General features: G+C 57.6%; 1 protein-coding gene across 1 annotated transcript in view; it reads right to left on the bottom strand.

Moving 5' to 3' along the window:
* HCN4 (hyperpolarization activated cyclic nucleotide gated potassium channel 4) overlaps positions 1 to 8,542 on the bottom strand; it is a 41,035-nt gene extending 32,493 nt beyond the window's left edge. The window contains exon 1 of the mRNA XM_061181945.1: positions 7,758 to 8,542. Coding sequence (XP_061037928.1) covers positions 7,758 to 8,542 — 785 coding nt within the window. The remainder of the gene's footprint in view (positions 1 to 7,757) is intronic.
* Positions 8,543 to 12,986: the final 4,444 nt, after the last annotated feature.

Here is a 12,986-nt window from a genome sequence, read left to right as displayed (position 1 = left end):
CTCCACTTCCTTACTTCTCCGATAGACATAATGAACAGACCACATGACCACCTACTTCTCTGGTGGAGAGAACACAGATACCGCTGACTATTTGTTCCCTTCCCCTTTAAACCCCAAACACTCCTACCGAGGAACAGGTGTGTCAATGGCATCTGGATGTGGCTCCACAATCCCAAAGGTCTCCATGCCAGCCAGGACATGCCGCGGCGTCAGGGGAGCACGTGGGCAAGCATCCTGATCCGGATCCCCAGGAGCAGCAGCCCCAGAGTTGGGGGTTAGGACAGCCATGTCTCAGCCTCCAGAGGCTGCATTTTCAGGTATGGAAAGACTCCCTTCTCACTGATGAGCTTAAATTAAGACGGGACCCTGAAAATACCTAACACTTCAAAATTCAGGCATGGGGCTGGGGAGACAAGAAAAAGCTCCAGGGATGAGACCATTCAGGAGAAGCCTTCTCTGGACCCCTCTGGCTGGGGGTGGAGTAGACTGTGGAGCCTTAAGACCTTTGAGCCATATGTTACATAACCCTCTTGGGTTCTGGTTTCATCTCTGACTTGGACTTACTCTCTGACCTTAGGCCAGTCACCTTCCCTCTCTGGTGCTCTGCTCCCCATGTATAAAATAAAGGCTTTAGGCCAGGCGCTTTGCCAAGCCCTGTCCAGATCTGGTATTCTGAGACCTGTTAAATTTCCCGTGCCCGCTGAGCCCCTCCACGCAGATAATATGTGTCCAGCCTTATCTGCAATGTTTTCATTCTCAGGAGAATGTTTTCTTGAACTACTTTGGTAATTTAGCTTTTAAAAGCTAACACACACACAAAAAAAAAAAAAAAAGAAAAAGAAAGAAGGAACAGAGAGAAAGGACAAGTATGAGTTTTGAGTCCTAGAGAACAGGTTCAAATTCCAGTTCTGGTGCTTCATAGCTGTGTGATTTCGGGCAAATCTTTTTTTTGTTTTTTCCCATCAGAGCTTCAGTTTCCTTATCTGTAAACTGGGGATAATAGAACCTATTTTTCGAGCCACTATAAAGAATAAATAAAACATGAGAAAAGAAGCTCCTAGAACAGTCTGGCACATGGTAATGGTTCATAAATGGTGGTTATTGATCTGTGAGTCCACCTGGCTTGAGTCTCTTGGTTTGAGCCACTGTTTGGTTTCATCACTTAGAAGCCTAAGGGGTCAGGCGGCTAAATGTGCAGGGGTGGCATGGCCAGACACCACAGGGACAGGTGAGGACTGTGGGCAAGTAGAGAGCAAAAGCCAGTTTAAAGCCTCTAGTGTGCTCCAGCTCCCTGCTGTGGGTGGCACTGTGGGGCCAGAGCTGCCAGAGTCTCCAATTTTTCAAGAGAAGCTAGAAAGCCAAATTTTTGTCTTACATCTTTCCGTTTTAAACATTGCCTCAGACTTGTTATGACACACTATGCTGGCCAAACAGAACACATCTGGGTACTGTATTTGGTCCACAGGATGCTGCTTAGCAACCTCTGGTGTAAGTACTGCTGTCCCATCTTGAGTGCCCTCGGTGACGGGGAGCTCACCACCTCTCTGTGCCGCCTCCCACCCCTGCTCTGGGCAGGTGCTGATGTTAGAGAGTGTCTCTGAGTGGCCTCCTAGGCTCTGGGATCGCAGCTTTCCAGGGCCCTGGCAATGCTTTCTCAGTAAAGCCTGGCTGGCAGAGAACATCCTCTCTGAAGCCAAGGCAGTGCCCCTGCCCTCCCCACAGCCCGCTCTGGCTGGGAAATGTGGATTCTTCAACATCCCCTGGGCCCAAGCAGGACCGCCTGGCTGGCCTCTGTAGCCCTTCTATTAATTAGCAACTGGCAACAGCAGCTTTGTGAGAGCCCTTGAGCCAAGAGGTGTGTGTGTGCTGGAGCTGGCTGCCTCCTCAGTTACATGACAAGTCCCCCCGGGGACTGGGGCTGGACCTTCTGCTCTGGGTGAATTCCCCCGCGGTGGCCAGTGTTGTGGCAGGCACAAGGGCCACTCAGGCTGCTATGACACTTGTCAGCCCTGTCATCTGTATGCAGACTGGTGCCTTCCAGGCTGGGCAGGGGCAGAGAGAAGTGACAGGCAAGCCCAGCCCACAGCGGGGCTGCTAGGCATAGTCTGGGCTGGGGGAGGGGGCATTAAGATTCAGACACCTCCCCCTCCCCACCACAACCTCCGGGTGCTAAGGTGGCTGCTCCCACTGGATGCCTCTGTCCTCCTCCCAGCCAGCCGCTGTCAGAGCCGCCTCACGCCAGCTCTCCTGCCCGGCCCCTCCGGACTCTCTCACTGACAACATCTGTTCCTTCCCAGAAATCTCAGTGCAGCACAGCAGTCACTGCACTCCCTGCCACTTCTCCAGCCGGCCGCCCCTCTGGCCCTTTGAATGGGAGAGAAGCTGCGAAAGCAGTGGGACAGAATGGATTGAGGGCCCTCTGGCCCCCTGGCCTCCTCCTGCTCACCCCACCGCAACAGCCAGCATCCAGGACCGGCAGGGTCCAAGCAGCATTGCGGGAAGGGAGGAAGGCCGACTCCCCCAAGTTAGCACCGACCTCTGTGGCTGAGAGCCGTTCATCCCAGTTCACAGGACTCACCCTGCCGTGCTTCTGCTAGAGGCCGAGAGGAGAAGGCAGAGTCTCTGGCCTCCAGGAACTCAGTCAGGGAGCCCAGGCTAAGCGTGGAACACATGGTCTGAACCTCAGTACTCCAAGCATGGTTCTGGGCTGGGCACCAGCAGCATCACCTGGGCGCTTGTAGGAATGCAGAATCTCAGACCCCACCCCCGACCTAATGAGTCAGAATCTGTATTTTAACAGATCCCCAGGTGAGCTGGATGACATGACACTGTGAGAAACACTGCATTGTAAAAAAACACAGAGCTCCATCCTAATGCCATGCGACGGGCAGGGATGGAGAGATGGACGATGGTGGCTGCAGTGGCCTGAGAGGGCATCCCAGAAGACCCGGGGGCCCTAAAGCATGGGAGAGGAGGACACATGGAAGGCAGACAGCCCAGCACTGTGTAAGACAGGCCACTTGACAGCCCAAAGCCTCATGGCTCACAGCAGCTAGGGGAACGAATGGAGCAGGGCTGGGCAGGGGAGAGGCCCCCCAGCCTCATCATGCAGTGTCCAGACCAGGAACTGAAGCCTTGCAACGGGGAGAACCTGGAGCCCAGGCCTTTCCACCCAGGCAATATAAGGGTCCTGGCCCTCTGGCCCCATCGGGTTTCTGTGCACCTGGCATCCCAGGAGCACCTCGGCCCCGAGCCGGATGCCGGCCTTCGCAGCACATCCTTCACCTGCTCCAGTCTTAGCAGGTGATGAGATTCTCTCATCACTGGAGAATCCCGCTGCCCACTGTGCCAGCTGACAGCACCGCCCAGGCAGCTCACCTTGGAATTCCCCTCTGCACCAAGGCGCCCTTCCCCCTCCCCTAGCGCCACAGGGGCCTGCAGCACCTTTCTGGCCTGGCTTTTCACACTGATAGCAGAAGCGCATTCCTGGGCAATGCCCCCAGGAAGGCCCGAGAACCCCCCAGACCCAGAGCCGGCTGCTGCCTTCTTCCTCCTCACAACCTACCCAAACAGCCCCTCCCATGGTTGAAAGGGAAAGAGATGGGCATGGCACTGAGGAAACAGAAAAGTAACTAGTCCCCCAGCAGAGCACCTTTCCTTCTCCAGGCATCTAACTCTGTCCCCGTTTTCATTTCCATCCTGCAGGCAATGGGAAGCCCAATCCTCAGACCACAGGGCCCCAGGGAAGGCTCTGGGAGGCTAGCACCTGCCCCTCCCAGGCCAGGACTCTCTTCTGGGATAGCCCAGAGTGGGGTTCACAACCTAGATGGCTTTCAACTTAGGGGTTCCACAGACGCCAGAAATTGAGTGTCATATTGAGTGTGTCTGGATACGTGTATCTTTCTGGATAGAGACTCTATAGTTTCCAGCAGGTTCTCAGTTAGTTTTCTGACGCAGATTCAGAACCACTGGCCTGAGCCAAGGTCAGAAGCCCATCTGGTCTGCTCAGAACTAAGGGAAGGCAGCAGTGAGGGCAGGGTGGTGTGGTTCACGACGGCATCACCGGTCTCTGACAGTGCACCTCACCTCCACCAGGTGACCACAGTTGGACAATCTGTGTCTGACATGGCCATAGGCAACAGGATTCCCATTTTTCTACATGGGAAAACTGCGGCTCAGAGAAGGCTCATAACCCAAGCAGGGCCCCATAGCAGACAGAGCTGGGAAGTGATGTGAGGTGGGCAATGGCAGTGCCTGGGGCCATGGACCAGCACAGGAAGTTAGTTTTAGGCCAACCCTGGGACCTACCGAGCCACTGGCCCAGTTTCCATGATTTCGGAGCCCAGCTGTTTCTGTCCCCAAGTAAAGGACCCTCTAGGGCCCTCTGTTTCCTTCCCTTTCTCACAGCTTCAGAAGGCTCAGGCTAGGAAAGGGAAGGGGGAGAGGGATAAGCAGGGTCAAGCTTCTGCCTGCTTCCACTCTCAAGGCCAAGCTAGAGTTTGGGGCACAGGAGTAACCCTAGAGCTGACATCCCACAGAGGGACTTCCCTGCCATCCCCCATGTCCACCCCACAGCCCCAAGATACCTGCTCAGACACCTAGATGTCACATACCCAGGACAAACCCCTGAGCCTGATGCTTGAAAGCCTGACCAGCTTCTGGGAAAAAAACCTGATACATCTTTACTGGGGGTCCCCACTCCTTTTCTCTCCTCTTGGAAAATCAAGATCACACAGATACTATTTTTTATTTGTTCCAGGTTCCCACCACCAAGCTCAGCTTCTAGGACATGCCTCATGTGGAAGAAAGGACCCACCCAGGACCAAAGAGCCCAACCAGCCGTGGGCAGGAGCCTGGGGACCAACATCCTGAGGGGCTGCACGTTCTGGCCTCTTCCCTTACCAAACCCTAAATACAGGTTCAAAAGGCAAATGTGGAGTGGAAGGGGAGGGGAGGCCAGACAAGCTCGTGGAGACTGGAGGAGCCATGGGGGTAGCCAGGGCATGGCGTGTGTGCATCAAGGGGGTGGTGAGGAGAAGCAGAGGCAGCCAAGAAAAGCCTATTATATACGTGGCCCAAGTTACGTGGGTCCCTCAGAGTGTAGCCCAGTCCAGCACTTGGAAAAGGCACCCAACCTTCCCCTCCCCAAGAACAGGAGATGCCAGAAGCAACCCATGACAGCAAGCCCTGAACTCCAAACCGCAAACTCAATCTATCATGGGCGATTCTTTATTAAACCAGTTCTGTTGGATCAATGCTTCCTGCCCATGAAAATGATGAATAAATCCTCAACTGGCCTGAGCAATGCTTGCAGAAGCTTTTGTGAAGCCTGTGCTGGACGGTGGGCATTGGCTCCACATAGAGGCCAAAGGCTAGTGGCTGAAACTTGAGGGACTGAGCCTTAGGGTGCTGGGTTGGCTGGGGGGAGGGGGAGGCAGGGAGGTGAGGCTGGGTTGAGTTGGTGGGTTTTCTAAGCTTAGAAGACTTGGCCAAGTCCTTGCCTCTTTGACCTTGTGAAGATGAGACCAGCTGTTTTGTCCTAGAGGCATGACCACAACCCCTCCACACACACACAGATAGTCTTTCTTGGATTTCTTCTTTTACACCTCACCCAGCATCAGGCTGCACACAGAAGGTGTATGCTTCCAGCTACCAGTTCCTGTTGCTTGTTGCACAAACCCAGATTCAAAGCCCAGTCTGACCCTTTTTCTGTTGCCCGTTTATCAATCCTGCTGCAGCCACACCTCCCTATCCCTACCACCCTCCCCTGTGCCATGTCCCGGGTGGCCTGCAGTTAGTAGGAGATTCTGCAGCAAGGGGACTGCAGATAGACATGCCAAGATAGGCAGAGTAAGATCAGGAAGGCGGGAGAGGTTCCCATAGATGCAATCAGCCGGGCCCCAGTCCTTCACCATCCAGGGTAAGCGGCAACTGGGAGGGCAAGGGCCAGTTCCCATAAGGTGCTTGATCAATGCCTGTTGTCGACAGAAGCTAGGCATGCCTGGGATTGGCCTCTTGCAGCCTCCCACCCCAGGCAATGAGGTTGGTGGTGAGAACCCTGAACAGAGGCTTTCAGACAACAAAGCCAGAGGGGAGCTGAGTGAAGGAAGGGAGGTTGATATTGACATGGCCTACCTGCCATCACAACCAGGGAGTTCAGAGAGAGGAGGAGCCCAGGGCACCCCCAGGGGGTGCAGGAGACAACAGCGCCTGCCCACTCCTCCCTAGCTCAGGCTGGGATCCTCAGGTCCTAGTACTGACCAGAGGGGAGGTCACACTTTAGGAACCTGGCACCAGGAACCAGCCACAGTTCCTCATGAGAGGGTCTCACATCAGCTCACACAACTTGAGGACTGTGGCTGTCTGTTTAGTCTGTCCTCTGGCCCCCCTATGCCCTCTGGGAATGGGAACCCTGGATATTAGGGTTAGGCAGAGCAATCCATCAAAAAAGGAAAAGGTAGGGGCCCTCCGTTCACCACCTATTTTAAGCCCTTGAGTGTTGCCTGACTGGTCATTCCCAGCACCAGAAATCTCTCTCATTGGATGGAAAACGGCTTTGCTCTCATTACAAACCTAGCTTCCCTGAAGTTTGCAAAGAGGGCTCTGGGTTGGCAAAATGCTCATTTATATTGGCAGGCAAACAGGGTAGGCAGGGAAGAGAGCTAAATAGGGGGCAGGGCCCAGAGAGAGAGAGGATGAATCAAACCCAGCTCAAGAGCGTGAACATTTTTCAGACCCTCACTTCAATCCTGTGTATCAGGAAAGCCCAGAGAGGCACTGAGGGACCCCAAGATCTTGATTAGGGTAGAGGCATCCTTGATCCCAACTTCAGAGGCAATCATCAATATCTCTTTTTGCACAGATACCCCCACAGGCCCCGAGTGGTATCTGCTCTCCAGTGGCATCTGACTCAGGTGATGAGGAGGGGGTGGGGTCCCTCTCCCTGACTGGTAGTCACACCATTCGTTTGGGGACCCACCACTGGCCCATGAAAGACCTAGCAGGTGCTGGAGCTTGGGCTGCTGGTGTGAGGATGGGCACAGGACGGGCTTAGGGGCACAGGACAACTGCTCATCAGTCAGGACACCAGGCATCTTCACTGACCACTACAAGCAAGGTCATGCTCTCCTGCTAGTCTGGATGTCAGCTGACCAGGGTGCCTGCTCCTGGCCCACCACTTGGCATGAGGGGCTGGGCCCAGGGTTAAGGTGGGTGCAGAAGGCTTTTATCCTAGACTTCAGTCCTCCAGGAGCTCAGCTCTCCCTCCCCAGCTGCAGCTTCCCAGGACACCAGAAGGCAGATGTTAATGCCTGGGGTTAGCGCCCAAAGAGCTGGCCCAGCTGCCAAAAGAGCTGTCTCTCTTCTGTGCCCTGCTCTGCAGGCTTAAAGACCTGGAGCAGCCTTTAGAATGTCCACCCTGACTCTGCAGCCCAGAAGAGGGAGGTGGAATGTGGGGCTTAAGGTGGTAAAGCCTCATCCTGGCTGCGGGCAGGGCTAGGCCAGTCTCAGAACACCTTTTCAGCTTGCCTCTAATGCGGCCCAGACCCGGAGAGGACGAGGTTGGGAGGCCTGAGCACAGAGGAAAGTTCTCAGAGCGGTGCAAGAGGAAGTCTGGGGGTGTCTCAGAGCCTAGAGGCGCCTCAAGCTCCCAGCGCGAGGAAGGAAAGTTAACTCCGGCTGAGAGGCAGGGCCGAGAGAGAGGAAGCATGCCTGCGACGGCTCAGGCAACCCACAGGATGATCGCCGGGCCCCCTTACCTAAAGTCGCTGTAGGGGTGGATAATCCAAAACCCGGCCGACTTAACCCTCTCCTGCTCGCGCTCCACCGCCTTCTGGCTGCCGAACATCCTCAGGGAGAATTTGTTGACCCCGGGCTGGAGCATGGCCCCGAACTGGCGCTGCATGAAGCCGGCCTGGCCCAGGCGCACCTCGGCCTCAGGGAGGATCTGGTCGCCGGCGGCCGCACCTCCCTCCACTTTGATCGCGGTGTCCACCGAGGGCTGCTCACAGGAGGCGGGGACCGGCTGCGGCGGCGGCTGGGCCGGCGGCGGCGAGGCTGCGGGCTGTGCCAAGGCGCCAGAGCGCTCGGTCTCGGCCGCCAGGCCCGGGGGCGTCCTGTCCTCACCGGGGGACGCGTCGCCCTCGGCGATGAGCCGCCGCTCCTCCGCGGAGTCATGCAGGTGCCCGTGACTGCTGCCGCCCCCCGCTCCGGCGCCGCCGCCGCCCCGGCTGCCCAGCGATGCCAGGCTCCCGCGGAAGCGCCTGCAGTCGCCGTTAGTGCTAGACTTGCCCGCGCCGCGGGTCGACCCCTCGCTGTCTGCCGCCCCGAGGGCCGCGCCCCGGGGCTCCGTGCCGCCCGCGGCCGCCGAGGGCGAGGGCGAAGGCAGCGGCCGCAGCCGGATGCTCCTGCGGCTGGGGTCCTGGCGGCCCCCAGCTCCCTCCTCCTCGGCGTCCTCTTCTTCGTCCATGATCCACGCCTTGGCCCCCACCTGCTGCGGAAGGCTGTAGAGTCTCTTGCGCATGGACGGCGGCAGCTTGTCCATGGCTCCGGGGGCCGGGGGCAGGGGCACGGGTGCGGCGCCGCGGACCGGCTGCAGGTCCGCCCGCCGGTCAGTCCGCCCGCGGGGACGTGTCCTTCGCCGCCGGCGCCGAGCCACCTCAGGCGCCCATGCTGGGCAGGTTGCGTGCGGCGGGGAGGCTCCCAGTCCGGCTCCAGGTCCCGGGGCTCGCCGCGCTGCGCCTCCTCCCGGGCCGGCCTGGGCTGGGCGCAGGGACCCCGCTCTCTCTCGCTCCCTCCCTCCCTCCCGCGGTCAGGGGCGCGGCGCGCGGCCCGGCTCCAGGCGCCCCGCCCCCGCGGGGAACAATGGGCGCGGGTTGAAGCGGCGCTGCGGCCGCGGCGCTCGGAAAACCGCGCCGGAGCGCAGAGCGCACGACCAGCACTCCTCTGGGGCGTGTGTCCCACGGGCAGGCGGGCTGTCCGTCTGTCCCGCCGCCCGGGCTTTGTGGCCAGCCACTCGCGAGCTCGCCTCGCTTCCTCTGGCCGAGCCCGGCCGGCCCGTCCCGGGGCTCCCGCTGCAGCCGAGCGGAGCCCAGCGGCCCGCCGGGCTTACATCAGCGGCCGCCTCCCCCGGAGCGCCCTCCGGCAGCGCCCGGCTCCCGCGCCCCGGAATATTCATGAAGCCGCCGCAGCTCGCGGGTTGCCATAGGAGCGGCTCCCGCAGCCGGGCCGGCCTACCTGGGCTTCTTAAAGGGGCAGTGGCGCGCGGGCCGGGGACCGGGGGCCGGGAAGGGGGTGGAGGCGGGCCCGGCGGGGGGCGCAGGGTGGACCCTCGCCGGAACTTAGGGGTTGAGGTGAGAGGCGTCCTTAATCCTCAACCCTCGAGTGTCTTTCCTTGGCCAAAGGCTGGGAGCGCATCCCAAGCCTAGGGTTCCGACAGGGGCGTGGGGCGGGGTTTCCCAATCTCTCTTTCTCCGAGCTCGGGGCTCGCCTCTCCCCGGCGGTTATGCTTTTCAGCTGGGTCTCCGACCCTCCTCCGGGGAGGCGGGTCGTCTGCATGCGGAGCCCCGGGCCTTCCCGCAACGCGCCTGGAGAGGGGGGTTTCCGGGAAAGGCACTGCGTCGGGGCTGCTCCTGGGGTTTTCCTGTGACACAGGAGGGGGCAAATCCCCCGCTGGTCTTCCCCCTGCGGAGCCTCGCAGCGACCCGGCCAGGAGGGCGTGGGGGAACTCCGGGAGGCACAGGGCGCGCGGGTGAGACCCAAGCCGTTCGAGGTAAGACTTCGAGGAAATGAGCCTGCAGCAGCCACGGATGCGGGGTCCGATCCCGCACGCACCTCTCCCGGGGTGGTTCCAATGCGGGTTTCGGAGACTAGCCGGCTGCAGCAGGAGCCAGCAGGCGGGCTCTTCCGGGCGACCTGGCACTCTGGGGCTAGCTGTGGACCTCCTTCTCCCTGGGTTCTCATCCAAATTGTGACACCCAACGCTAGGGGAGTTCCTGCTCCACCCAGGCCCCCTACCCACAAGCAGCTGCACAGCTCCCACTCCCTTTGAGTCCGCTCCTCACCCCCACCCCCCAGGCCAGCCGGCGATCCCGGCTGTGGTCCTCTCTCTGTGTGCAGCCTCGGGTTTATGGACAAATCCCACCAGCACTGCTCCTCTCCAGCGCTCTAGGACAGCCTGACAGCCCAACCCCCATCCACACAGGCTGGGCTGCCAGACCCCCTCTCCCTGGCCTGGGGGCTGCCAAGATGGCGCAGGGGTTACTCAGATCCTGTCAGGGCCAACATGCCAGATTAGCTCAGAAGTGGGGATGGGTCATTAGAGGAAAGGGGTTGGCTGGGGAAGGTTGGAGTCTGGGTTAATGTTGAGGTGGATTTTCAGCAAAGTCTGACAGGAGGGAGGCAAAAAGGTCCCCTAGCCCTGCCATCTCTCTGAGGAGTAACATGAAGTTTTTCCTCAAAGAATTTTTTATTCTCATTCTTAGCCCACCAGTGACCATCTCTCCCACCCCATTCAGAGCAGAAATTTTGGAAGCAAGATTGGGGGTTGGGGGCAGCCTGGCAGGAGCTTTTCTGCTCTCTACCCACTGGACCACAGGACCTCCCATGCGGAGAGGGAATGACTAGGGTGATGACATCACTGCTTGCTGGCATTTCTACTTTTGAGCAGCTCTGAGCTGACAGTTCTCTGCACAGATGCTGGGAGGCCTAATCCCTGAATGTCCTTGGGTCTCCTTGAGAAAGAGTGTTCTTAACCAGCGGTGAGCCCTGCCTGCCCTGGTGTGCCAGCCACAGGAGGAAGACCTCCATTTAACTCACTTCTTTGGGCTTCTGTGTCAGCCAGGAGCTAGGCTGCCCTACCCCAGCTTCAGGAAGTCAACCCAGACAGGCTTCCCAGTGACCCATGGTAAGGACATCTCCTCCTCTAGAAACCTCTTCCTGGCCACCCAAATCTTGGCCATGTCCCCCCTTTGGGGTCCCATGGCCCAGGATCTCCCATCAACCTGAGCACTGATTACACAGTGCAGTCTGTGTCCCCTTCAGGACTGAGCTCCCTGAGGGGAGGATAGGTCTGATTCATCTCAGGGACCTCCACACCAACTCAGGGGGGACAGAGAGAAAATCCATAAATGTCAACTCAACACATGAATGAGGGACCCCGGGAGTTAGTTAATGCCACTGAAGGGGCTCCTTGAAGTAGATGGTGGATACAACCAGGGTTCGGCTTCCTGGGACACTGGTGCCACAGGCTGGCCAGGGGTCAGGGTCCCTTAATTCCTCCCCCTCTAGCACCTCACTTCCTCTCAATTTAATTAACACCAGACATTCAGGACCATCTAGGACCACCCTTGGGTGAAGAAATGACCGTTTGATAAAGCAGGCACATGGGAACCCCTCGTGAGGCCTGGTCTCTCCTGTCTCCTCTCTGTGAAAACCATAATGGAGGATAGCTGTGGCATGCCAGTAATCTAGGGGAAAGAGGAGTGGGAGACCCAGATCTTGCCCTTGATGGGATCCAAGTTGTGAGGAACCTACACTCATGTTCAGGAAAGAGGAGAAAACTCAAGACAGAAAAGAAGTGTGTACTAAATCATGCCTCAACCAATGAGATTTGAGGAGGGGGACCTCACTGAGGCTTGTGGATAGCTAGGGAGGACTTCCTGGAGGAGGGGTCAGATTTGATGAGAGACATGTATCCAGCACTTTACAGTTCACACTTCATTTGTTAAACCACTTGAAATTTTTGTGGGCCAAATATGGTCAAATTTTTCCAGTTTCACATAGCTCAACCTAACATTCTTTTTTTTTTTTATAAATTTATTGATTTATTTTTGGCTGCGTTGGGTCTTGGTAGCTGCACATGAGCTTTCTCTAGTTGTGGCAAGTGGGGGCTGCTCTTTGTTGCGGTGTGCGGGCTTCTCATTGCGGTGGCTTCTCTTGCTGCGGAGCACGGGCTCTAGGCGCGTGGGCTTCAGTAGTTGTGGCTCACGGGCTCTAGAGCGCAGGCTCAGTAGTTGTGGCACACAGGCTTAGTTGCTCCGCGGCATGTGGGATCTTCCCAGACAAGGGCTCGAACCTGTGTCCCCTGCATTGGCAGGAGGATTCTTAACCACTGCACCACCAGGGAAGTCCCTAAACCTAACATTCTTACTCCTGTTTGCAAGCAGGAGAACTAAAGCACAGAGAGGTTAAGTGACTTGCTAAATGTCCCACAGCAAGAAAATGGTGGAGCTGGAACTCCAGCCAAGGGCTCCACAGGTCAGGCTCTTCTCTGCTGCCCAGGTGACTCACACAGATGGGGTGGGAACAGGCCCATGTACCGGAGGGAGAGGCAATTCTGAGTCTGGCATGGCTAAAGCAGAGAGGAGGTAAAGAACGGAGCCCCCCCCATTCTGTGCTCTCCCCATTGTTCCACTCAGGTCTCACACCCTCTCCTTTCCAGCGCTGCCTAGAAAGCCTGAGGTCTGCTCTGGTTGGTCTTGTAACACAATACACAGGACCTGGGGACCCTAGCAAGGGAAAGGCCCTGCCTTTAGACTGAGATAGGGAGAAGATCTGTGGCTATCATCTGCAATGGGGAACTGAGTACCTCTGGGAGACAGATGTGCTTCCTGCCGGGCTGCAGGGGGCCTGGGTATTCCTGGAATGCAAACCCAGAAAAGAGCTGGGTCTAAGAGAGAAGGGGCTGGGAAAGATGGGCTTCCTTCCCTGGAAGGGACGCTGAATGTCAGTGAGATTCAGATGACCTGCTGGGGGTGGGGTGGGGATGTAGCTGATTATTATATATCATCCTCAGGTCTTACTTGGTGGCAACCTGGATGGGCAGATGGGGATGGGAAATTCTGGAAGTTTATTTGCTCGTGGTCTGAGGGCATTTTTCTTGCTTAAAGAGGCAGCTCTTGGCTCCCACACTGTGTAATGCCAAGGTTTTGGCCAGTTCTGCTTGAAATTTAACCAAAAAAAAGAGAGAACAATGTAGGATATTTTAG

The sequence above is a fragment of the Eubalaena glacialis genome, chromosome 2 (assembly GCF_028564815.1).
Source record: "Eubalaena glacialis isolate mEubGla1 chromosome 2, mEubGla1.1.hap2.+ XY, whole genome shotgun sequence".
Lineage (NCBI taxonomy): Eukaryota > Metazoa > Chordata > Mammalia > Artiodactyla > Balaenidae > Eubalaena > Eubalaena glacialis.
The sequence above is the reverse complement of the archived record's forward strand: the minus strand, read 5'-3'. Positions and strand labels throughout refer to the sequence as shown.